This window comes from Amblyraja radiata, chromosome 23 (assembly GCF_010909765.2).
Source record: "Amblyraja radiata isolate CabotCenter1 chromosome 23, sAmbRad1.1.pri, whole genome shotgun sequence".
Taxonomy (NCBI): domain Eukaryota; kingdom Metazoa; phylum Chordata; class Chondrichthyes; order Rajiformes; family Rajidae; genus Amblyraja; species Amblyraja radiata.
In genome coordinates, this window is record NC_045978.1 from 28,128,049 (window position 1) to 28,155,674 (window position 27,626).

The following is a 27,626-nucleotide window of genomic DNA, read 5'->3' on the forward strand; positions in this document are numbered from 1 at the left end:
AACACAGAGAATAAGAACTTTAAATCATAGGCATTATTAGACCATGTTCAATGTAGTTCAAGAAACACATTGGCACAGGATGAATAGGATGGTGTGAAGATACCGGCAGCAATGTTTTGCCTTTGTTTAAGTTTAAAGTGAGAGGCAACAACCAAGAACATTGGAATAGGTGATTCTAGAGCCACAAATGGTTTTTGTAGTGTTTTCCACACACAGATGAGTAGAGGCAGGTGATAGTAGAAGTTATAAGTTTGCACCAATAGTAAAATGATTTTTGATCCCAGTATTCATGTCTGGATTCAAACTGCAATACCACAAGTAAAAGGACATTTCTTAAAACTACTGTACTGGCTTCCAGTTATGATTTTTTGGGGGTCTTGAAATTAAAGAAGTGTTGTAAAAACATTAATGACATACGTGATATTTGAGTATAAATTGTTGGAAGGTTGGATAAAAATAACATTACTTGTTAATAGACACAAAAAGCTGAACTAACTCAGCAGGTTAGACAGCATCTCTGGAGAAAAGGAATAAGTGACATTTCGGGTCGAGTCCCCTCTTCATCTGAAGAAGGGTCTCGACCTGAAAAATAATGGTTGTGAAAAATAATCTAATAACATTTGCCATGAAATTACCCAGTCTAAGTAAATGTCCAACATATGAGTAGCGTCAATAAGTTGAACCTCTCAAAAACATAAAATCACTAAAAATTTATGACATGATGGAGTGCCAGTGTTCAACCTGAATAGCTGAACACCACTCTTCAGTATTGAGGGAACCATCTTTAAGATGTGATGTTAATGCCCAATTTGTACTCTCAAAATAAAAGCATTTCACAGGATGTACAGTGGAGAAACAGACCATGTGTACGAAAAAACTGCAGATGCTGGTAAAATCGAAGGTAGACACAAAATGCAGGAGTAACTCAGCGGGTGAGGCAGCATCTATGGAGAGAAGGAATGGAAGTCCATTCAGCCCAACCAATCCCTGCAGGAGATCGCCGTTCCCTAAAGAACGAGAACATCTCTATTATCCGAGTATGGAACACCTCATCTTGATGCGGCGTAGACGGAGGAATTGTGAGTAGGGGGATAGAGTCTTTGCAGGAAACAGGGTGAGAAGAAGTGTAGTTGAGATAGTTGTGGGAGTCAGTGGGTTTGGAATAGACGTCAGTCGATAGTCTATTTCTTGTGATGGAGACTGAGATCAAGAAAGGGGAGGGAGGTGTCGGAGATGGTCCAAGTAAATTTAAGTGCAGGATGAAAATTGGTGGTGACATCAGTCTGAAGAAGGGTCTCGACCCGAAACGTCGTCTATTCCTTCGCTCCATAGATGCTGCCTCACCCGCTGATTTTCTCTAGCTTTTTTGTCTACCACCCATTCACACAAGTTCTGTTATCCCACTTTCCTCATCCACTCCCTACACATTAGGGGCAATTTTACAGTTAATTTTACAAGTTAACCTACAAAGCCAATGCGTCTTTGGGATGTGGGAGGAAACCCACATGCTTGCAGGGAGAATGTGCATATTCAACACGGACAGTGCCCGAGGACAGGATCGAACACAGATCTCTGGTGTGTGAGGCAGCAAGTCCACCAGCTGTGCCACTATTTTATTTTCCAACACACAATAAATAATACGTTGATAACTTTGCTTACTAAAAAAAATAAACTATCCATTTTCAGTCTTAAATCTCTAAGTCACGCTGTCCCACTTTACAGCTACTGTATGTTTTAATTTAGTTCAAGACTATGGGGCAGTACATTGGTCATAAAGTTGCTGCCTTAAAGTGCCAGAGACCCGGAATTGATCCTGAATATGGGTGCTCTCTGGTCCTGTTTCCACGCTGTATCTTTACTAAAACTAGACGGAGTCTAAAGAAGGGTCTCTACCCGAAATGTCACCCAATTTCTTCTATCCAGAGATGCTGGCTGCTCCATGGAGTCCCCCCGCACAATTAAAGCATGGAATAGTCTTCACCCTACCATAGTTACCCAACCAGACGCAACTAAATTTAAGGTCGCTCTTTTTTCCCCCAAGAACCCTTTTTTGCTTAAGTCCAAGTCGACAGACAGACAGACAGACAGACAGACAGACAGACAGACAGACAGACAGACAGACAGACAGACAATAAATAAACAGATAAAGTGCAATAAGCTGTTATTCAGAGTTTGGAGGTGGACCCTCCACCACCTCCAGTTTAAATTCCATTTGGAATATTTTTAGAGGACCAGGAAACCAAAGGGAGGGAGAATGTGCCCGCCGTCGACCAGTTGCCGTGGCAGTGCACATGTGCAGGATGGCTGATGATGTGCTGGCCGTGGTTGTGTGCATGTGCAGGGCGGCCGGTCTTGCCGGCGGATGAGGAGTGACCGGAGAACGGAGTCCCGGCGGCCCAGACACGGATGGCGGGCGGAGACAGAGAGAGATAGAGAGGGGGGCCCGCTCAGAGTTGAACGATAGGTGTCCCAGGTGCTTGCCAAGCCGGGCAAAATGACACAGCTTCTAGGTTGCCCGGCAGGACTTTAGGTGGCCATTGGCATCCGGGCAACCGTTAATCTTGAGCACTGTACTCGTAGAATTTCTTTGGGTTGTCTTTTATCTTATTTGCCAGACCCATCTCATGTCCCTTATTTGCCTTCCCGATTTCCCTCTTAAGTGCATTCCTACACTCCTTAAGAGATCCACCTCTCAGTTGTCTACATGTGAAATATGCCTCAATTTTTTAGGTCAGAGCCGCAATATTTATTTCATTCAGGGTTTCCTGCTCAAGCCAGCCTTGTCTTTTGCTCTGACTGGACTATGCTGGTCCTAAACTCTCTCCATCTCACATTTAAGTTTCTGATTTATCAGACACCCCTTTACCTGCAAACAGCTTCTTGCAATCAACTTTTCAATACCAACTTATCTAGCTTCAGGTTCCTGGGTGTTAACATCTCCGATGACCTCTCTTGGACCCACAATACCTCAACTCTGATCAAGAAGGCTCACCAGCGTCTCTTCTTCCTGAGGAGACTGAAGAAGGTCCATCTGTCTCCTCAGATCCTGATGAACGTCTACCGCTGCACCATCGAGAGCATCCTTACCAACTGTATCACAGTATGGTATGGCAACTGCTCTGTCTCCGACCGGAGGGCATTGCAGAGGGTGGTGAAAATTGCCCAACGCATCACCGGTTCCTCGCTCCCCTCCATTGAGTCTGTCCAAAGCAAGCGTTGTCTGCGGAGGGCGCTCAGCATCGCCAAGGACTGCTCTCACCCCAACCATGGACCGTTTACCCTCCTACCATCCGGGAGGCGCTACAGGTCTCTCCGTTGCCGGACCAGCAGGTCCAGGAACAGCTTCTTCCCGGCGGCTGTCACTCTACTCAACAACGTACCTCGGTGACTGCCAATCACCCCCCCCCTCCCCGGACACTCCTCCCACAGGAAAAACACTATGTCTGTATATATGCTCATGTAAATATTTATTCAAATCATATGCTATGTCGCTCTTCCAGGGAGATGCTAAATGCATTTCGTTGTCTCTGTACTGTACACGGACAATGACAATTAAAGTTGAATCTGAATCTGATCTAATACCAGCAAACTTGGTCTTGTCCCTGTTTAGGACTTAAGCTTTTCAACCAGTCCTATTATTTATCATTAAAAAAGACACAAGTGTTGGAATAAACCACCCAAAGCATTTGTTATTTCTCTATTCTTTTCCATAACTATTTTAAAACAAATAGAATATGATCTCTGGACCCAAAGTGCTCCCCAAGTGGATAGAAAAGATTTAGAGGGATATCGGCCAAAAACAGACACATGGGACTAGCTCAGATAGACATTTCGGTTATCAAGGATGAGTTGGGCTAGAGGGCCTGTTTCTTTGCTGTAGGGCTTGGATCTAGTACAACCTTCTATCAACTAATTAAATAGGAGCAAAATGACTCTACTCTCTTTTCCCTAGATTCTCTTTTGTATGTGGATGCAATCCATCTAACCACAGATTCTCATTTTCTTTGAGTTTAATTTAATATATCCTCTCTCTATTTATAGCACACATATCTCATCATCTAAGGCAATGTCCGTCTGTTCTCACAGATAAACACTATGGGATAATAATTTTGTTTCAGCCTTTTCTTTATCATTACCTTTACAATTACTCTGTATATCCCTTTATAGCCGCTTCCCATCCCCATTTTTAAAAAAATCTTAATGCATCTGTAAAATATTTTATGTTCTTTGATTATTTAATGTCATAATACTTTGCGTTCCTTTTATGCTCTCCTTATGCATTTGTATTCCCTACTATCACGCACTAGATATATCTATATATCTATATCTCTATATATCTCTATATCTCTATCTCTATATATATATATATATATATATATATATCTTCTATTATGGCTTGGACTTTCTCTCCCGTGAAATATATCTTCCCTGCACGTATATATTTCCCATTGTTCTTCTGTATCTTTGCCAATATTGTTGTCAAATTTATCACCACAAATTCTATTCTCACCCACTCAAAAATCTCTAGTTTTTGCTACAACCTGTTAACTTGGTTTTCCTCTTTGCCTTTCTCCATTGTTATAATAAACCCCATTTACAGTTAGGTCGGCAGTGCCTCAATGTTTACCTATTTCTTACCCTGTCTGGCTATTTGCCATATCTGTTATCATAGCCTCCTTTGCTGCTTTTTTTCTCTAAAACATAAGAATTTAGCCTTTAGAAACAGGCCCTTCGCCCCATTGAGCCAACGCCAACCAGCGATTGCCCTGTACACTAGCACTACCCTACACACTAGCGGCAATTTTCAATTTACAGAATTAACCTATAGACCTGTATAGGGTCTACGCCACTGTGCCACCCCTGTTCTGTAAAGATTGTCAAAACTCCACTCCCTTACATTATTTACATGCCTCTTTTGTCCATTCAATAGTGGCCGGTGAGCCTCACATCAGTGATAGGAACGTTATTGGAGAAGATTCTTAGGGATAGAATTTGTTGACATTTGAAAAAGCATAGGTTTATTAGCGATATTAAGCGTGTCTTGGTGTGGGGAGGTCATATCATATGAACCAAATTGAGTTTATTTTGAGGAGACGACAAAGATAATTGACAAATCTAGTGGATATTATCTACATGAACTTTTTTTTAAAAAGCAAGGTCTGAACAAGGTTTCTCATTATAGGCTGATATAGACATTAAGGTAATTGGGATCCAGTGATTTGTAGATTGTATTCAAAATTAGTTTACCCATAGATGACAGGGGGGAGTGGTAGAAGGGTATGATTCTGACTAAAGGTTTGTGTTACTCATCAGGGATCAGTGCTGAGACGTACAATATATGAAATGATTTGAATGAAATTGTTGGTGGGTTGATTAACTTGCCTATGCCACCCAAGGTGCCCCATCTGCAATTCCCACCTGTTAGTGTTTGGTTCATATCACTCATAACCTTTCCTATCCATGTACCTGTCCAAATGTATTTCAAATGTTATAGTTTCTGCCTCAACTACTTCCACTGGCAGCTCATTCCATAAACCCGCCACCGTCTGTGAAAAAGTTACCCTTCAGATTCCTATTAAATATTTCCCTTCTTACCTTTAAACTATGTCTCTGGTTCTTGATTTCCCTACTCTGGATAAAAGGGTTCTTGATTCCCCTACTCTAGGTATTGCACTTTGGAGGTCAAATGTTACAGAAATGGCAAGACCCTTAGGAACATTGATATAGAGGGATCACCATCAAATCTGTAGCTTCCCGATAGTGCCATACAATTAGATGGGGTGGTGAAGAAGGTGTAAGGCATGCTTGCCTTAATCGGCCAGGGTGTGAGCATGAAGGAAAGGAAGTTATGTTGCAGTTGTATTGAACTTCGGTTCGGGCACTTTTAGATTATGTTCCGTTTTAGTTGACGCATTGCAGGAAGGATGCCTTGGAGAAGAAATTTGCCAGGATGTGCCTTGATCAGAGACCATTAACTAAAAGGAGACATTGGACATTGACAATTTTCTCAGGAGCATCGGAGGCTGAGCAGTGACCCTGATAGAACGGTATAAAATTATGAGATGAGAGGAATAGATTGGGTAGTCAGTCTTTCCTCCCCAGGTTGGAAATATCAATGACTTGTATTCACTAATTTCACCAGCTAATTTCTTCCACTATTAGGTGAGCTGCAGCCAATCGTATAATTAATCCACCATTATCTTTTTTTTCCCCATCCAAATATACTATTTTTGACTTCATAATTTCTATTGCCATAACAATATCCTTTAAAGGAAAAATTGATTCCATCTCCACCCACCACCCCAATCTCTTTTGGCTATGTTTTAACCATCACCGTGAAATTTACAGTGCTAATGTTTCTGTCAATATGTCTTATTCAAGAGCAAGTTCTTGTATCTGCTGCCCTTCTAAGTAACCAAGTCCCATTGCTACAATACATTATCAGGTCATTTCCCTTATTTTGTATAATCACTGTGCAAACTTTACCACCTTCTTCCAACATTTCAGTTCTAATAAAATCACTCTTCAAACTTACGTCACTCACCGCAGAGTACATTTTGAACCTCCTGAAATCCTTGTCGTAAATGGCATGATACAAATGAAAGTCTTGTTTTAAGACTGCTAGGTTTTGTGATGCAGAAAAATACCCCACTTCTGCCTGCAAAAGAGACTTCAAGGTTTGTGCAGAGGGTATAATAAAATCACTCATATTTAGACTAAGGTAAAGCTATGCTGCAGGTCTTGAGTACGGCTGAGGTGAGTGACCTGCTGTGTGTCAGTTCTCAAAGGAGTTCTTTTAAGGAACTGAATTTAAGTTGCAAAGCCGATTTTAACTGTGTCGCAGGAGACTGCAGATCTGGTAATCTGAACCCCAAAAACAAACTAATAGTGGAATTCAATGGGCCAGGCAGCATATGTGGAGAAAAAGGCCAGTTGACAATCCAGGGTTGAGACACTTCATCTCGCCTTAAGTATCTCGACCCAAAGCATCGACTGTCCATTCCATTCCACTCCACAGATGCTGACTGGCCCATTAAGGTCCTCCAGCAGTTTGTTGTTTGCTCCTGATTTTAACTGTTTTCAGTTGCCTTAGACAGCCATCTTATTAACCCCTCCAATCCTGCTAATCACTTTTGGCAAGGCAGCTCATTTAGGACAGATGGATACAAGGAATTACAGATGCTAGTTTACAAAAAGAGCATACAAACTGCTCAATTAGGACAGCAACCTCGTGATTGTGAAAAAAGTATGAATTCTATAACTCGATCAGGAGATTTACTTGGCCAATCCCATCAGATTTTCTAGAAGCCTCATGGAACTGAGGATCGGTCCACCAGCTGCTGCTGCTAATGACTGGGACAAAATTGTACTCATCTTTCATAGAACTTCACAATTCTCCATCTTTGACACTCACATCATTTAAACTTGTAATGATTTTCTGACCCTTGTCTTTTCTTCCCCACAAGCACTTCAACTCTCATACAGAGGCGGTCTGGAATCCCTTCAAAGAAGGCTGTGCAGGCCAGGTCAATGGATTCTTATTAGTATGGATGTCAGGGGTTATGGGGAGAAGGCAGGAGAATGGGGTTGAGGGAGAGATAGATCAGCCATGATTGAATGGCGGAATATACTTAATGGGCCGTATGGCTTAATTCTGCTCCTATCACTTACTGTATGAACATGTTTCCTCTCAGTCTGGGTATTCTGTTGGAATTGCAGAGATATTGCCGTATCATTTGAGGAAACTATTTCAACTGAAAACCACCCGGCTTCTGATAAAGTCCCTGCTTTTATGCCATGCCTCCCACAAGTTGACTGTTAACAACTTATTATTGAAATCATTGCAGTAAATACAATCGCCTATTTGGGCACAAAAAAATCTCAGAACAATAAAAAATTATTATAATGGTCATTTTCCCAATGATATTTAGCAGAGGGATTAATATTGGCCAGATAGTTTGTCCTGCTCGTCTTCAAATATTGTCACACGGCATTTCATATTTACCTGCTTTATCCAGAATTTATTTAATAGACAAGAATTTCAATGGGCCAGGTCTTGTGTTTATATATAATTGTTTAATACATCCTTCTCATTGGATGTTAAGTCAGTTATTAGATGCAAGATTATAATTTCCTACTCATTTAGACTTTCACTCATCTTTTACATCAAGTGCAACGCATCATCTCACTTTCAGAGTTATATCAGAGACAAATAAGCAGTAACTATCACAGCAGGGTGGAAACAACATACTGGAAGGATTTTCATTCTTTTAACAAATGCTAAACTATGACTTTTAAGATTAAGATTATTATCGTCATATTTATTTACTATGAAATGCAGCAGCTTCTTGGGGTAAAAAAAGTTTTTATATTAATTGCCACCATTCATATCTTGCATACACGCAGTTACTCTGATGGTCCTGTCCCACTTAGGCGACTGCAGGAGACTATGCATTCACCACACGGTCGCGAGTGGTTGCCGGGGATTCGCCTTCATGGTCGTGAGGAGTTCCCACATTCTGAGAAATAGTCGCGGCCTCATTATGGTCACCGCAAATTTTTCAACATGTTGAAAAATTTGCGGCGACTGGAATGAAGCGGCCATGGAGCGTAGCGAGAATTCTCGTGCAATAGGTGGGTCGCCAGGAGGTCCTAGTGGGTTGCCGGGAGGTCAAAGGTTCTTGTAGGTTGTAGCCAGTGCTGACCGGTGAATTTCATTGGCTCATTGGGGGATAGAAATGTAAGCAGTAGTTTTCAGAACCAAGAATAACCGACCGGTAATGTTAAATGTCCGCCGAGCTTCACAGCCGTGTATCTCTGGCTTCTTAAAAGTTGTCTCCCCCCCCCCCCCCCCCCCATATTTTAAAGGACTTACCGTATGCTGTGCTTTAGCCGTCTTAATGACAGCGCCAAATTTCATGTTCACCGCGGTATCACCTTTGTTCCAGTTGCTGGTTTTTCAGGCAACTTGACAGTCGCTGGCAGTCGCCTGAAAAAACGCCGAAGTGGGACAGACCTATGGTGCAATTACTTTCCAAGATGATCTAACTTCAAAGCATGGAAAAGGCCATTTCAGAACTTCAGAGTAACATTAACTTCAGAATGACAATGACGTTATACAATCATAGGAATAAAATGGACTCCAAAATGCTACAAGAATTGTTATAATTGTTACAGGAAGGATGTGGAGAATTGAGAGGGTGCGGAAGAGTTCACCAGGATGCGGCTTGGTTTAGAGGATAATAGCCATAATGAGCGGATGGACAAACTTGGAATGTTTTCTCTGCAGCAGAGGCAGAGAGGAAACCTCACAAAAGTTTATAAAATTGAGAGAGGCAGATAAGGTAGGCAGACAGAACCTTTGACCCCATGGTGGAAATATCAAATACTGGAGGGCTTAACTTCAAGCTCAGAGGAGAAAAGTTTAAAAGGAGATGTGTGGGGCAAGTTATTTTTTTAGGTAGTAGGTGGCTGGAACAAGCTGTTCTGGATATTGGTGGAAGCAGATACAATAGTGGCATTAAAGTAGCTTTTAGAAAGACATGACTATACAGGGAATGGAGGGATATGGATCAAGTGCAGGTTGAAAGGATTAGTTTAAATAGGCATCATTTTTAACACAGACATCATGAACTGAAGGACTTTTTCCTGTGCCATGGTGTTCTAATGATCTGTAAAATAATGTAGACCCATTTCTCTGCCCGCAAATATACTCTTTGATCCTAAAAGGTCTCATGCCTCAGTGTCAATTTTGTTTGATAAAGATCTTCCAAATCCTCTGGATTTTTTTACTATGTTAAAAGTGTCAGGTAAATGCATGGTATTGTTCATTTGTTGCTGATGAACCAATTAATTTGGCCATTAGGGGCCACCAACAATAAGATTATGCAATGCTTTTGGATAACATTCAAAGCTTCGATGTCATGTTCAACCACAGACACAACTAACAGCAGCATCACTAATTATTCTATCAGATAATTCAGTTCCAGAACATTTGAATATTTGACATGGAGTCAATGGGCAATGTCAGAACTTCCGCATCTTTACGCAATACTGTTGCTCCATATCTAACTGCAACATTCATGTACTGAGCATTAAGAGAGTATTTATACACAACCAGTTTCTTTGTGCTGTATATTATACAGTGTAGGAAGGAACTGCACATGATGGTTTACACAGAAGATAGACACAAAATGCTGGAGTAACTCAGCAGATCAGGCAGTATGTCTGGAGAAAAAGAATAGGTGACGTTTTGGGTCGAGACCCTTCTGCAGACAGAGTGAGGGGAGAGGGAAACTAGAGGTATGAAAAGATATAGAACAAATCAGAGCCGGCACCTATGGCAAAGGAGCTCACAATAGTCCATTGTATACACTTATATGCGCTAGGTAATTCTTCATATCAAATATGACATTTCTCCAAATCAAATCACTACATGTCTTCAAAGAAAATACTGGCACCTTAGAACATAAAAGTCAAAATGAAGAAAGGTCACTAAAATGTTTCAGATGAGGGAACAAGTTTATTTTCAAATTACAGAAATAGTGCTTTTATTACAGATTCAAAGTGTATTTTCAACCTACAAGCCCCTGCTGCCAAACATACATTTACAGAGCTTGGCTTTTGAAGATGTTTGAAGTAGCGACCAAAAAGAAACACAATACCATGTTCCACAACCCACAACTAAATGTAACAAATGACAAACCATGTAGAATTAAATAAAAGTCATCTTGAACTATGTTCTGTTTTGTCAATAGAGGGGGAGGGGGGGGGGGGGGATTTGATGCATTAAAAATAAATGCATCAGGAACAAGCTGTTACAGTTACATTGATTCACAAAATGCATTAGAAAAACAAATTAACATTTACATGACTGAGTTTAGAAAAGCTTCTGACATTCAGGACTATTCTCATTTCAACTAACCACCTAAGTGGTTATGTTTCAGGTCATAATATAATGAAGTTTAATCTGCTCTTTACCCATAGTAGCCTCCCTTTCTATTTCCAAAAAGGGACAATTACATTTTATATACACTTGCATGAAAATAGACTGGGGAAATAACTGCTTTGTGAGATATCCCATTGGAGTTTCAGAATTTCCTCAAGGATAACATCGATATTCTGTTCAAATCTGCCCATCCTGTCAGTCACACGGGATGTCCTGTCTCCTTAAAGCACTAACAAAGTGCAGCAGTAATCATATTTTTTACAGTCCACAGAGAAAATACATCTATCGACTACATGCAAATTACTCCAACCATCACATCAGTAAGGGCATGTTTCCCATTGATAGTCCTTTGTCAGAGCTGGAATAGAACAAGAGGTTGAAAACAGTGCTATCACTGGCAGGATGTACATTTTGTCCTCCACTCCTATCACAAGTGTTTGAGAAAAACTAACAGTAAATTTTACTTTCTTGTATGTCGATTGTACATGCAACATTCACAGCAGCAGGCAGGCAGCATGAAAGACACATGGATTATGCTCCAATGTGGCCACCAACACATTGTGTTAATCAGTATGAAATAGTGGGATTTACCTCAAACTTTGTGTTAGGAAACAATTCATGGAATTGTTCATAGAATTTTACAAGAACAATGCAGCTTCCTATCTTTATAGAAAGACAAAACAGGTATGTTTACTCTTCTCAGTGGCATTATACCAGTGTTCGAGTGCAGTCTTTTTTTTTGTTGCACAAATGACAAAGATGGTGATTCAATATAGATGGAGTGTGCACAAATGTACTTCATATCCATTTGTTTTTTTATGTACATACACAACAATATGGCACATGGTCAATGAATTCTCAATGCAGTATATTTTACGATTAAACGATATTAACTCCAGATGCAGTGATTCAATACAAATGAGTCAGTATAGGCTTGCACACAAGGCGATTTAGTATATATTTGTGTATATGTGGTGATTTGTTTTAATTGGACAACTGAGTGTATGCATGCTCATTTGGTAGATTTAATGCACACAAACACAAATGTTATTTAGTATGTATGGATGTGAAGAATTTTGTAAAAGACAAGTACTTACACAAGCCTTCATTCATCAATTCTTTTAAAATACCCTTGGGTTTTTTTTAAATAATTTGAGAATTGACCAAGTTATTACAGCACATAGTAGAAATCAACCAAATTAATTGGGAGTTATTTTCCCATTACACTACTTTAATTACAGTGGAGATTGATAAAAAAAATACCTTTTGAAGATAAATAAAACTTGGAAGTTGCATCAGCCACAGGCTTAACTATCCCAAAAAATCAAAATCCCGCAAAGAATCTTTTAGTTAAGACAGGTAAAGGGACTAAAAGTAAAGATTTGAAGAAAGATTACCCTAAACAAGAAGAATGTCCTGAGAGAAAGAGCTGTTTGAAAGCATTGAACTCTTAGAAGGAAACATAAAGGACAAGATTGTTTCCAAATTAAGCATGTTTGGAAAATAATCTACTTTAAATAAGTCTTAACATCTGTCATGTAAAATACTTTTGATGCAGTTGTCATTAAAGACAAGCCAGATCTGTCACCTTAGAACAGTAAAACACTTTTTACTTTGTAAACAATCCTTTTTGTTAAAAACGGTATTAAAACACAAGGTAAAAGCTTGTTTGTCTGATGAAAGAATAAATAGTGCCGATAGTGGTTTAACTTTGATGCCTTGTCATTTTAAGACTACAGAAGTAGACAACATTTGTCATGTTAAGGCACAGAACCCATTATGCATCAATCGCAAAGCACTGTGCTGGCAAGTTTATAAAGTGGCTAAAATGATCAAGAATACAGTATATAGACAAGAACAGACGGCCTTTCTCCGTTAACTTTAAAAAAAAGAGCCAAGTTACATTGTCGCTGCAACAAGGCTATTTTTGGATGGTCATTCTTTACAAGTAAAATCAAGGACACTTGAATAAACTTAAAGGGAGTCATCAGGGATGTGTCAAAACACATACAGACTATTTCCTTTAAATCATAAAAGTAAAACAAACTATGTATAAAATGTTAGGGTATTAATGGCAGCATTTACCAACCTTTAAAAACACCCAGGTGCCCAAAGAGGCTGAGAAACCCAAATGAGTTGTGATTATCTGCAGCAAAATAAATTACATATTTGATTAGAGCAAATGTCTGTAAATATAAAATGGGCATTACTCAACATTGTATTCTTGGGATCAAAGCATCTTTAGTGTAATGCAGGAGACTGTCACACAATAACTGGTGGGTGAGGAGGTGTTCTCCTTTTGATGCAGAGAGAAATATAGTACGAAGAAATGTTACATTTCATGCTTCAATGTGTGCTAACAATTTGCTGGGGACTGGTATGATACACAGTCCCTCAAATGAAGTAGCACAAAAAAACTCACTGGATATAAAAGAAACTGCAGGTGCTGGAATCTTGAGTAAAAGAAAAAAAACTAAAAAAAGTCTGGAGGAACTGAGTCTGTGTCTGAAAGATCCCAACCCAAAAGGTCATCTGTCCATGTGCCTAACTCATTGAATTTCACACTTGCTGCATTGGTAATAAGGCCCATGATGGCCCTTGAGAGAGGCATCTAATTGGCTGAATTCTCTCACCCCCTTTACCACAGCTACATTTTCATCATTTAGGTCCATCCAAAACTGACAACAGCACAAAAAAAATGCACATCAGAGTAGAGCTTTATCATTTGAGAATTTGGCAAACAGCTCTGTGTGCGACACCATTTCTCTTTGCAAAAGCCTACAATCAGAAGAGCCTCTCATGGGGGTGGGGTCATCATCAATTTGTCTGCTTAACTCAGATCTGCAAAAATGATGAAAGTAGAGTGGTTTAAGGGCGAGCCATGATGGAACAAATGAGATTATTCAGTTTTCTTTCTCTTGAAAATTTCTCATTTTAAAATCCAACTTCATGAAGTTTTTGCTTTCCTTGCCCGTGGCGATGTTCCACATTCTGTCTTCACTGTCCCATTAGATGCGTTTGCTGCAAAAACATTTGGAACACAACATTGTTAAGAATGCAAAAGCTATCTGCTTAAAACATGCAAGGTCATAAGTGATAGGAGTAGAATTAGGCCATTCTGCCCATCAAGTCTACTCCGCCATTCATTCATGGCTGATCTATCTCTCCCTCCTAACCCCATTCTCCTGCCTTCTCCCCTTAACCTCTGACACATGTACTAATCAAGAATCTATCTATCTTTGCCTTAAAACTATCCACTGACTTGGCCTCCACAACCTTATGTGGCAAAGACTTGCACAGATTCACCACCCTCCGACTAAAGAAATTTCTCATCTCCTTCCCAAAAGAACGTCCTTTAATTCGGAGGCTGTGACCTCCAGTCCTACTCTCCCACTCGTGGAAACATCCTCTCCACATCCACTCTATCCAAGCCTTTCACTATTCTGTATGTTTCAATGAGGTCCCCCTCATTCTTCTAAACTCCAGCAAGTACAGGCCCAGTGCCGGAAAATGCTCATCATAGGTTAACCTACTCATTCCTGGGATCATTCTTGCAAACCTTCTCTGGACCCTCTCCAGAGCCAGCACATCCTTCCTCAGATATGATGCCCAAAATTGCTTCCAATATTCCAAAAGGCTTACAATAGCCTTACCAGCACATTATAGAGCCTCAGCATTACATCCCTGTTTTTGTATACAGGCCCTCTTGAAATAAATTCTAGCATTGAGTTTGCTTTCTTTACTACCATTTCAACTTGCAGATTAACTTTGGGAATCCTGTATCAGCACCAGCACTCCCAAGTCGCTTTGTATCTCCAATTTCTGAATTATCTCCCCATTTAGAAAATAGTCTATGCCTTTAATCCTACCACCAAAATGCATGACTGCAATAAAACGTAAATTAAGGAAACGGTGTGTTTTAAATAATTCTTTCCAATCCACTATACACTAATTCCTACTTAAACGCAGAAAGAACTGCAATGTTATCACTTGTTAATATTATTATTATTATCCCTCTATTTAATTCCATAGTTGAGGCAATATGACGAATTTCTAGGAATTTCTCAGACAAATGGAAAGTCATTCTATACAAATGAATCGAGAGTCTTTAACTTGTCATTTTACTCAATGCAATCATCAAAACAGTGACTAAAATATCTATGGGTGGGCTGGAAGTATTGATTCTAATTCAAGATCATATACAAATATTATCTAATAAAGAATTGACACACACACAATAATATACATATATAATGATATACAAAAATAATATATATATATATGATATATAAATATATGTGTATATATATATATATCAATAATATATCACATAAATAATATATAATATATAAATAATATATGATATATAAAGAATATATATTATATAATATATAAATATATAAAATACATAAAAGATATAAATAATATAAATGTATACATGATATAAATAATATATGATATATAAATAATATAACATATAAATAATATATAAAATATATAAATAATAATACACACACATATATATATATATATATACACATATACATATACATATACATATACATATATATATATGTGTGTATATATATATATATATGTGTGTATATATATATTATGCAACCATCAGTCACACACCCCACCCTGGCTAATTAAGAGTGCACATACACATAACAAAATTTAACAAACCAGCCCTTAGTCTGGCAGAACCTGCAAGTCTGTAAGGTATGATAAAAAAGGTTGCCATTTGTGAAAAAAACGTCCCCTCAATGTATATTTAATTTTCTCAAGTTTAAGAAAAAAAACTACATCTTTGAGCCACCGTGACACAGAGGGTGGGTTAAGAAATTTCCACTGTAGGAGTAGGCAACGTCTGGCTATTAAAGATGTAAAATCAATAATTTATTTTTGCACAGAGTTTAATCGATTTGCTGCAAAAAGCCTTTGAGTTTACAGAGGTTTACATTCAATAGAAATCTTTGAATTTAGCAATAAATAATTAGGAATCCCAAATCCACAGTATTATCAAGCTGCAATTAAATGATACAAATTTATATTGATTTTCAATGTTTGCTTCATGAGCAATTACATACGAATAATAATAGTTTAACTTCCTATGCAGCATAACTCTTTGTGCATTAAAGGTTCATTGACATGTTTAATAACATCATTAAAGAGTCTTAAGGCAGACTATACGTTTTTCCTACGCCATGATATCAGGAAAAGTGAACAGTTTAATTATCAGAATCAATGGAAAAATTGTGGTGACCACTTGTGCCTTGAGGAAAAAGACCAATGAAAAGAAAGTAATTAGTAAATGGTTTAAACTTTATATTTTTAAAAGAATAACTTTTCTACAAGCCAATTAGTAAGCTTGGCAATTTTCATTTATATTTCAGATCTTTCATGGTAATCAAAATAAAGCCACACAACACGCTGTTGCAGAAAGTCAGATGTAACAGAATACATTACTCTAATAAAGTTCAACAATGTATTAAAGGTCTTAAATGTATTTATTTTTTGGATGCCAAGGAAATTTGGGATGATGATGGTGGAGTGGTCTTGAAGGGCTTTAAAAGTATATGTAATTTTGAGAAGTGTATAATATGTTCAAAATACCAATGCAGCATGGGGTCCCGTGGCCCGAGGCCTATTCCATCGCTTATGCAAACATCTAGGTCTGGAGAAGTCCTCCCGCAATGTACTGGAACACCAGCATGAATTACAAAATAGGGGATGGGCAAGAAAGTTTATATCCCTGTTTGGGTAATTAAGACAATCACTTTTGATAGCTCAGAGATTTGCTTAAAAATAAAATTAGCAACCCACATGCAATTAAAGTTTTTTGTTTTAATACTTACACTTGTATTCTTTTTTTGATGGTTTGTTCTTTGTATTGGCTACTTTCTTTTTAGGGATTTGATTCTGAGTGTGCTCCCTCCACTTCTTCAGCTGGAAGTTAATAAACTTCCACATCATCCATGCTTGTGTTAAACAAATAGCTGCTAAGCAACTAATCCTGTTCAAACAGAGACACCCGCAGGTTAATGAACCATTTGATTATTCAACATAAAAACACGAATATGGAATTTAGAAGGCCATGCCACTAACTGATAACACAAATTATAATTATATTTCTTTACCAATGTATCATCTGGAAATAAAATTCCAAAATGTTTTTGTAACTCACAACTAAAACTGGGTAATAAGTTGTTTAATAGCACAACTGTTACAGGCCAAACACAACTTTCTGCATGCTGATTTTCTAATTGTATATCTGTTGTCATTTGTCCTTGCAATGTTTCCCTCCAAAAAACAAGTACATTTCTGAGGGCAAGTAACACAAGAGAACCTTCATTCAGCTTTTAGTGGCGAGTTACTGATTAGCATGGGACGTCTTAGAAAGTAGTCATATATACAACATTATATCATATTTTATCTTCCATCTTTATTGTAATGTTAGGAAGGGTACTCCCACAATTTTTTTAAATACATGTAATTGAAATTAGATACCCGACAAGAAGCATGTCTAAAATCGATACCTCCAAATTTCCCAAAGGAAAAGACACTGACAAAACTACTGCTGCCTTGCATACATGATCTGTTATACTAAAAAAAGCTTCCAAAAAAGCTAAAACTTCTCAATTTTATCAAAATTGAAAAATAAATTGTTCCGTCACAATTGCTGTTAGCTGGTCAAGACCGGTTAAATGTACACAAATAAATCTGAGCCAATGAGCACCTTAGTTGAAGCAGGACATTTAGAAAACTCTTTCTGCGGTGGTCAAATGAACAAACGTTTGTTCTATGGCAAGACTCATGACCAACTAAACTAATGTTTTCTTTTCCATTACTTATCCCACAACACAAAGTTTTCTTATAGCGGGATCTTGCACAAACAAAATAAGTTTTCAACCTGCTTGTCAATTCATAGCATGTTTAAACATAAAGAAAAAAAATCATATTCATCCTTTAAAAATGGGATTACCTTGTTTTACTTCAAACTAGTATTAAATTAGCTAGACAGATAATAGCTAGTCTGGGCAATCTTTTGTAGTCGTATTAGTATAATAAAATACCCTAAATTATTGGAACTAAGGCACAAGAAATGCAATCCAAAATGCCATTTGGCTCTTCTGGTTTGTAATGGTATAAGTGGTCCTACCAACCCGACTTCACCTAACCCTCAGAGCACACATTCTCCCCAGCTTATGAACACCAAACTTATGTATAGCCCGTACATACTATCTTATGCCTCGTGGGAATAGGTTGACATAAATGTTTCTTTGCCATATGACTCTTTCCCTCTCTATGATGAGTAATTTTTACCCATGCCAAATATCACAACCATATTTTCATTCTAACAATGGGTGCAACATTTTTTTAAATATTGGACTACTTCTTTTAGCATACCTGACAGTCAATGTGTTGAAATTTCCATTTGCTATTGAAAAGTCTTGATTCTCTGCTCTCGCCAGGCCAAAGCCAAAAGTGAGAACAGACAAGGTCAAAGTGAGAAGGCGGGCCATTACAAAAAGCAGAGCCCACAGAGTGAAACTAGGAGAAAAGAAACGCATTTTTTAAACTGATTGTTAAACTTTAACTTTATCAATGAAAAGGATGAAGATACTCGTATCCAAGAGCAAAGTGCTACAGATTTTAGAAATCTGGAATGAAAATAGTTGTTAAAAATGCTCAGCACATCAGGTAGCATCTGTGGAGAGTGAAACAGTGTTCACATTTCTAGACGATCATTCTAAAACCGCAGCTATTGTAAGTCAACACAAATACAAACTGTTCTTCCCTCCACTGATGCTGCCCGACTTGGAAAATGCTTCCAGAATTTTCCATGAAGTTATTTATACAATCTATTTTCAGGTGCTCATTCAACATTTTGTAGTGTTGAAATTATTCCCGTCATCATCAGTTGTATGTTGCTTTCTAACTAAATGGCATCATGTAGTAAAATTTATTAACTTTTCATCTTACGTCAACTACACCGTGGTAAAGCATTTTATAGTCCAGGAGCATACATTTTCTTAAATTCGCCATCCATAAACATAGCGACTATTTTAAATCGATGATAACTTTTGACAGATTTCCCAATTGGAAAAAGTGACATTTCCATATTTCGCCAACAAAGATCCACTGTAACAAACCAGTGTATAGAAGATATCTTTCCTCGTGAAACAATGATTTATTTATATTTCTAACAATTTAGAACTTACATATTTCCCAGGTAGTCGCCTCATTATAGCAAGGAGCATAAAATCAGATTGGATGAGTGCATTTTGAAATCTAACCTCCATTTTACCCACAATCATAACCCTGAATTTATTTGGGATTTTAAAATGATTAGAAACTATATGTACATAGTCACTCATCACTTTAATTGTGACCTTGCTGCCCAAGGGACAGCATACAATCTTTCAATTATAAAATTTATAGCCTTGCACATTCAACAAGGTGAGCTTCAGAATTTCAATTACTAAACAGTAGGTGCGTTTACTGAGAGAGCTGTCATTAGATTATATCGCCACTAGTCTTACTTACACTTCCTCCAGATCAAGCCCTAATTATTTCACTAGTTCTCCCTTCTCTGCCTCGGAAAATATTTAACTTTTCCAGTTCTAATGCAATTACTTTAAAACATTAAATGTTTCTCCCTCTCTTCTGTCTCCCACCACATCTGTTTATATTGCAAATATCTGGAGCCAATGTTTTTGTTTGTTTTCTCATTGTTAGTTTTCTTATCCATGTCTATTTTTTGTCCTTTCTTCTTCATTAAAATCTCCCATTTATTTCAACTGGCTATTTTTCAACCCCAAATGCTCATGCTCTCCTGCTCTCACAATACCAGAGCTTCCCCTCCGATGTCATGTAATGAATTACAGCAATCTTACTACTGTTTATGTGGAAAGACGGACACGATTTCTGACGAGAAGGGATGCTGATTGAACCAAATCTTGCCTTCAACACTTGCATTTTATCAATAACAAAACACAAACAATCATTCTCCTCTCCAGCCCAAGAGTTAACCGGGACTGAAGATTGAAGCTACAGGTACTTCTTACTGGATAAAGTTGCAGAGTCATGATCCTAAATACAGAGAAAAACAATGACTGCTTGTACTCCAAAACTTTTGACAGATCATATTCCCAAAGAAAGGTAACAAAAGTACTCTTACCCTTTTTGCTTGTTTTCATCACTGAAGTAAAATAGTCGTGATGCATGAAACAAAAGCTCTACCAGGCAATGCGGCACCAAGAGAATCAAACCCAATCTGTGGAGGCTGTGACCAAAACAAAGCACAAATAAAACTCAAGCTTAAATAAAGGTTCTCGATACATCTAAACAATATGCTAGAATAACCGTTTCATTCTAAAGAAAATACCAACCTTGAAACAGGCACACTAGTGCATTTCATTTGAAAAGTGTTCACAGGTATAAATAGTCTATTTAAAGCTATCACAAGGACAAAACATGCACAATATATTTTCATTTTGGACATGGTAAACTTTGGCATTACTATATACAAGGAATACGTTTAAAAAGAGGCAAGGGTGTTTAAAGCAGTGCATTGACTACTAACCTGAAGCAACAAAGTCACTCCTCTGAATACTATAAAGCAAAACCACAGATCCCAGTAAACAATTTGTTTAAAACTATTATTAGTTCCTCTATCTGACCAATGATCATTATATTTACCAAGGAGTTATAATCCAATGAATAACTTTCATGAGGTGCCTTCTAATATATTAAGCAAAATAGTTGCTGATGGGAATAAGCTTCGACAACTGTTGCAGGCTGACTATGTAGCCGACTTACAAACTGTATGGTGTCCTTGCCCAACATCAACTTACACCTTCCAGCTGAAGGCATGGATAATGTACGGGAAAATTAACCTTCGACTATTTCCAGCTGTTAGCTTCATGGTCACTAAGGCCAAGTCCCACAACAGAGAACATAAATGCAAGATACAGCAGATGCTGGGAATCTGAAATAAAAGCAGAATGATAGAAATACTCGGCAGTACAAGCAGCATCTGTGGCGACAGAAACAAATTTAAAGGACCTGATTTTACTCATTGCCCATATCCCCCATTCCCATGAACTTTGCTGGAAATAGAACTGCTTGTCCAAATGGGCCAGAAGTAAACAGCAAGGCCCTGAGCAGTGACAGGCCTCCAACAATAGGTAAGTATTCCAGAAAAAAAATCCTGGTCATGAAATACTTTTGGAAGCAAGTCCTTGATAGTGAACATAGAAAGCATATCTGGGGATGTGGCTATCAAAATTTTCACCGCTAAAAATTATAATTTGATTCATTAATCATTTGTAAACAAAACTCAACTAAACCAAATTATAATTTAAACCACAATAAATATATATATATATTTTAAATTCACCTTTATTTTCTTTCCCTTCTCCTCGTTGTAGGCCATTTTTCCAAATGAAAATAAATGAGTTTTCTGGTCCTGCGCCAGGACTAACACAGCACAGAGCTAATTTCTCAGCCCAAATTATGGGGAATCTATGCATGATTCTGCCCAAGGGGAAGTCAACAAGTAAGCACATAAAGTAAACTCCAGTATCCATTTTAAGCTGAGTCCCGAAATTACATGTACAGTACTTAGAAATGACAGACCGTTGTTTTAAGCTGATGATCAATGAACTGAATTTATACCTAAAGATTATGAACTTGAAAGTAAGCTTTGTTTCTCTTTCCAGAGATGCTAGTTGACTGAGTATTTCTCTCATTTTCTATATTTTGTTTTCCTCTTGCTAGCGGTTTCATTACATACATCAATTCTGAAATTATTTGCTTTGAAAAAATATAATGCTTTATATGGAGGTACCAATCCAGTGTTCATAAATCACATTTACAAAAAAAAAAAATTCTATTCTGCTTGCAATTTCCAATATCCATTTGTACACCCTACAAATTTTGTTATACACCAATGCTTTTATCACCACTTTAACCTTGCTCTTTATTTTATTTCATAAATTTAATCTTTCCTGCATGTCCCATGTTCTTTCTACCTCACTCATCTTTTTTCTGCTCCTTAAAATTTGTTTTAAGTTAGTTTAGTTTAGTGACACAGCATGGAAACACACCCTTTGGCCCACCGAGTCTGCAGCGACCAGCAATTAGCCTGACATTAGTTCTATCCTATGCACTATGAACAATTAACAGAAGCCAATTAACCTACAAACCTGCACGTCTTTGGAAAGTGGAAGCTAACCGGAACACTCGGAGAAGACCCCTGCAGTCACAGGGAAAACGTACAAACTCCGTACAGACAGCACAGGTGGTCAGGTGAACACAGGCTCTGGCGCTGTAAGGCAGCAATTCTACCTTTGCACCACTGTGCCATCCGTAATCAAACCTTTCATGCTATAATGAAATATCATCAACCTGAAAAATAAGAGCTCTCTGTTCAGATACTTCCTGATCTGTTCAGTATTTGTTGCATTTTGTGTTTTATCAACGATTTCCAACATCTGCGATATTTTGCTTTAAATTTTAATTATAACATATTTGCTACCAAGTTGAGTATTGGTTTAATGTAGCCATAAAAATTTATATTGTGAGGAAACATTTCTCTGCATTTTAACAACTTGCATGAAAAAGGTTTATTCAAAGTTGATTTAGCAAATTTTAATGTGTAACCAATGGATAAACTACATCAGAGCAAATGTCAATTTGCCTGTACTTTTTAGCGGACATTGAAAAAATGTCATTTGAGACCAAGTGTATTTGTCAATATTCCACGTTCAAAATTGTTTAAACAGAATCATTAAGGTTGGGGAATATTTAAAAGGCAAAGTCCATTCTTTAAGCCATAATATTATATAAAAGATATGCATCCTGATAAAATTAAATGGAATTTGGATCATATGTGCTCATTTCATTTTGAAGAGCTATCAGAACTGCAAAAAGGAATAGGCCCTCCAGCAGAGATTATTGAAAACACATATTTTCAGAATGGGCTAACTGTGTACCACTTCTTTTGAAACCTTTTAGTTTGTTATATTTTCTACCAGTCAAAAGATTTTAAAGGAAAAGAATGCAAGGAGAACAATGTGTAAAAGGGAGCAAGGCACTAACAGCAGCAGTCAGGAGAGATCAGTAGAGAAAAGGGATGCAGGCGGTGTGTACTGATCAACAGGTAGTTTTCTTGACATTGTGTTTCTATTCAAAAGAACTGCAACCTTGAAGGGAGCTCAATACAGATCCAAAAAGAAACAGAATGCAAGGTGGAACAAACCATTTTTGCTCAAGGGAATCTCGATTACCCACCATTTTCCAAAACAATATGGAGTGAAGGAATCGGATCAGAGATTATTTTTGCATTTTTGGCAGATAATCAAAGTTCCACTATACAAAAATAAATCCAAATTATGTTCTAAATTATGTTCTAAAATAATTCTGCACCAGACACATGGTTAAAAACTTACGTTAATATATAGGCACCAGTGATTTGGAATATGTAAAGGCAAATGTAGTACAGCTGTCGAGCGATATCCTCCTGTAAGATTTAACAATTTGAAACAAATGAGGAACAGAACTTTAAAAAGTTGAAAAGACACAATGAGCATCATGAAGCAGGGATGCAGATTTGTTCTACATTTCCCCAAAACTGATACTGTTCAAAATGCCAGAAGATAATGCTGAGAGGAAATTCCCTGGAGGGAGGGAGAAGTCAGGAGTATCGCTTCAGCCATTGTTGCACATCTTACAAGGAAGTTGGAGAACTAAATGAGGCTTTGAAACAGACTGCTGTTTTCTGCCCACCTACTTTCTTACTGGAGGAATGGCATGGGAGGACTTCAAGGAACATGAAAATAAAAACATAATTTACCAGTAAAATAAATGATACACAGTGATGCAAAAAAAAAAAAAAATCCACACATCATTTCCTTGCATTCAAAATCAATTTCCTTAATTGTCAAAATTAAAATGAGAGTTTTAGCCATAATTTGAAATCTATTCCAAAAGCATTCTGGAATTTGTGTAGATCAATGCATGTATAACTCCACTTCATCAAAGTAGTAATTAATTATTTACACCGCTTCATGGTCTGTTAAGTCAGCTGAATATCTTGGTTCAACGAATAAAATTCTGACAAACACATTAATTTACTCTAAATTTGCCGTGGAAGCATTCATTTGCAAACTATCTTGCTCATGTTGAAAAACAGCAAAATTTATAAGGATATTAATTTGAATTCCATATCCTTTCTTGTTCTTTGATCAACTGAGCAGCTGGTGAATGTGGACAGTAACCTTTGTAAGAATCTATAAGCCAGGTTAATGAAAAATTAAAATAGGCTGCTGCAGTTTCCTGAACAAATTGTGTATTTTTTTCTCTAAACATATGGCCATGTTCCACTTAACCAAATTCTGAGCTGAGGCAAAAAAATCTAGGATTCTCAATTGCACATAAACACTGCAGTTAAATCCACGCCATTTCTTAACATAAACCTCTGGTAAGGCTTGTTTGGCAAGGAGCATTTTACTCACAATAATACTGACATCCAATGCTATCATCATAATCATACTTTATTAGCCAAGTATGTTTTGCAACATACAAGGAATTTGATTTGTCATAGTCATACCAATAAGGAGGCATTTAGGAAAGAATCCGGAGGCAATTAGGAAAGAATCAGATCGTAAAAGGCAGGTTTACAGTATCATTCCAATTATTGAATCAGACTTAATTTTTTTTTTAACATTGTTCTTAAAGCACATAAGATTTAACTAGGTCAAGGAATGGATGAACTAATCTGCCACAGAAAGATTCACCAAAATATAGACACACCATCAGGAAGTTATCTCAACCTTATTCATCTAATCAACCAGTATCGTCATTAACTGATCGTTTGCGAATCAACATGATTATATTTGATTCCTGTAGAGATAAATCTTGATTAGCAGAAACTATACAACAAATATCAGTAATCATTTCTGATGAGTATCCAAGTTCATAGCCACTGAAAGATATGTAAGGTAACCAACTGAATTGCAGAACCATCAGATAGAAAAGTTGAACTTCACAGAGTTTCACTGACCATGAAAACAAGAATGAGTTAATATCAAAATAATTGCTTCATGCAGTTGCTGTGCTAATTCCTATTTTTCTCATCTTTAACTCAGCTTTTGTTCATCATTTCAAAAATAAAATTAATTGCACCAGTTAGCATTATACTCAATGTCCAAAAGGAAGATGAAAATAAAAATAATCACCTGGTCTACAAAAAAGGTCTTAGGAAAGGAAAAAGTAGAATAAAAGAGCCCTTTTATGAGCCACATTACTGATAAAGGAGCAGCCACAACAGTGATAGTCATTTGCTTTTCAAAAAATATGTTTATGAGTTTTACAATATTTATGGAGAAAAGAAAATCTTACATCCCAGCAAGGAAGGGAGTGTTGGATCTAGTGGAATTTGATTTAAGATTCTTCTTGAATGTTCCCCAGGGGAACCAGAGTATTAATAGAAAAATATATTTCTGAACATGACCCAATTATCATTCCACAGTAAGTGTGCAGAAGTTGAAAATTATTTTGTTGCATTTAGTTTTAAATATGAAAAAAAGTGTAAAAATAATATCAGCATATAATCACCTTTCTAACTTTCTGAAAATAGAGCTCTGGTAACGCATGGAGCCAATAGGCGATCTGGCAAATGTAGAAAAATTTCACCTGAAAGCTGAACCAAACAATATTGTAAGTACAAACCATGTTATATAAATAATAGTACCAATGTTACAGTTTCTGTGAAACAAAGAAGAATCTAATAGGCCTTTCTCACGGGGCGACTTGACGCAAGAGGTAACCAGAGTTGAACATCGTGGGAACCTCGTACGATAACCGTACGGCATTCGTGGACCACCGTGGCGCTAACGGCAGGTAATCGTGTAACTTGTTGACTCGGGAGAAAATTCAAGCAAGCTTGAATTTCTCCAAGAGTGACTTGTACACTTATGGTTGAACATTGCAACATTATATGCATGTAGTGGCCAGTGCGATATCCGTAATAACTCTTGCGTTTACCGTGGGAACTCCTGCGAACGGTGAACCCGGAAGCTGGACAGAGGGGACAGAAGGCGAGTAAAAATTGTCTTCTGTGGGATTGAATTTAAAAAATAAAGATTTGCATCCGCATATGGACATCAACTTATTCATGAGTTATGTTAATGAGATTCAAGAAAATAACTATAGTCTTTAAAAGGGACTTTACTGAAAGGTCCCGCATTTTTATGGTCCGTGAGAAATTTTTCACATGTACTTCTTTGAGAGATACAGCTCGGAGTCCTCGCCGACTAGCGATCGATGCCTTTCCGAAGCAGGGTCCGGAACGCTACCAATCAATGTTCTCCAGAGACCCGTGTAAGGAGTGAACTGCACATGCTGGTTTAAACCGAAGACAGACACAAAAAGCTGGAATAACTCAGCGAGTCAAGCAGCATCTCTGGAGAAAAATAGGTGATGTTTCGGGACGAGACACATCTTCAGACTCAATTCCGATTAGGATGTCTGAAGAAGGGTTCCGATTCGAATCGCCACCTATTCTTTTTCTCCAGAAATGCTGCCTGACCCGCTGACTTACTCCAGCTTTTTATGTTTTTCTTCCCAGATCTGACTTACCTGCTGAGTTACACCAAAATTTTGTGTCCTTTTGTGCGTATTAACCAGCATCTGCAGTTCCTTTAGACATTACCTAACTTCAGATTTTAGAGATATAGCGCGGAAACAGGCCCTTCGGCCCACCGAGTCCGCGCCAACTGTGGGCCGAATGGCCTGCCAACGGGAGTCAGAGACTGACACTGAGATCCATTGTGCAGGAAGGAACTGCGGATGCTGGTTTTTACCGAAGATAGACACAAACGCCACCTGTTCATTTTCTCCAGATATGTTGCCTGACCCATTGAGTTACTCCAACATTTTGTGTCTGTGTTCACTATGAACATTGAATTATTTAATTTTAGGTAACTTACACTCTCTCTCTCTCTCCCCCGCCCCCTCCCCCATGCAGTAAATGTCGGTTAACCAGTCCAAGGTTTGCAACGATGGTTCCCTCTTGGGATCACACTATCCCTAGCCAACAATTGGCCTATCAGGGAACCAAATATAGACATAAAGTGCTGGAGTGACTCAGTGGGTCCGGCAGCATCTCTGGAGGAAAGGGTTAGGCGACATTTCGGGTCAGGACCCCTCTTCAAAATACCCTGCTGAGTTCATCTGTTGTTGGCCCTGATTTGTCCCGGTCTTTTCTTGCTTCCAGTTCCCCCCTACAATCATCCCGAAGAAGGGTCCCGACCAAAAATGGAATCTATTCCTTTTCTCCAGAGATGCTGCTTGGCCCGCTGAGTTACTCCAGCATTTTGTGTTTAACTTGCTGATTCAGACAGTTTTTGATTATCAAGGATTCTGCGCTGACTCTTTACTCTGAAACACACGTTGGAAATTTAAACTTGGGCGCAACTAACATCGTCTAAGTAATGTGGCATCTTCCTGCAGTAAAGTCACGGCATTAGTACAGGCATGTCTCCAAATGAGCCAATTCAACCAAGGGAGGATATTTATAGTGTGTGAAAAAAAAAGTGACGTTATTTGTGCCACGTGATGATTTAACAACACTTCACAGTTCACAATGTTCATTCAAGATTTAACGGGA

At 37.9% G+C, this 27,626-nt stretch overlaps 1 protein-coding gene across 2 annotated transcripts in view; it reads right to left on the bottom strand.

Annotated features, from left to right (window-relative positions):
• Positions 1-10,502: 10,502 nt before the first annotated feature.
• Positions 10,503-27,626, bottom strand: part of LOC116986398 (translocating chain-associated membrane protein 1-like 1) — a 59,230-nt gene continuing 42,106 nt past the window's right edge. The window contains exons 6-11 of one of the 2 annotated variants that reach the window (XM_033041884.1): positions 25,574-25,658; positions 23,407-23,477; positions 20,133-20,237; positions 18,359-18,502; positions 16,807-16,964; positions 10,503-13,969 (exon numbers count right to left, since the gene is read on the bottom strand). In XM_033041884.1, coding sequence (XP_032897775.1) covers positions 13,896-13,969; positions 16,807-16,964; positions 18,359-18,502; positions 20,133-20,237; positions 23,407-23,477; positions 25,574-25,658 — 637 coding nt within the window. In that variant the 3' untranslated portion in view covers positions 10,503-13,895. The remainder of the gene's footprint in view (positions 13,970-16,806; positions 16,965-18,358; positions 18,503-20,132; positions 20,238-23,406; positions 23,478-25,573; positions 25,659-27,626) is intronic. The other variant, XM_033041885.1, reaches the window with a different exon arrangement.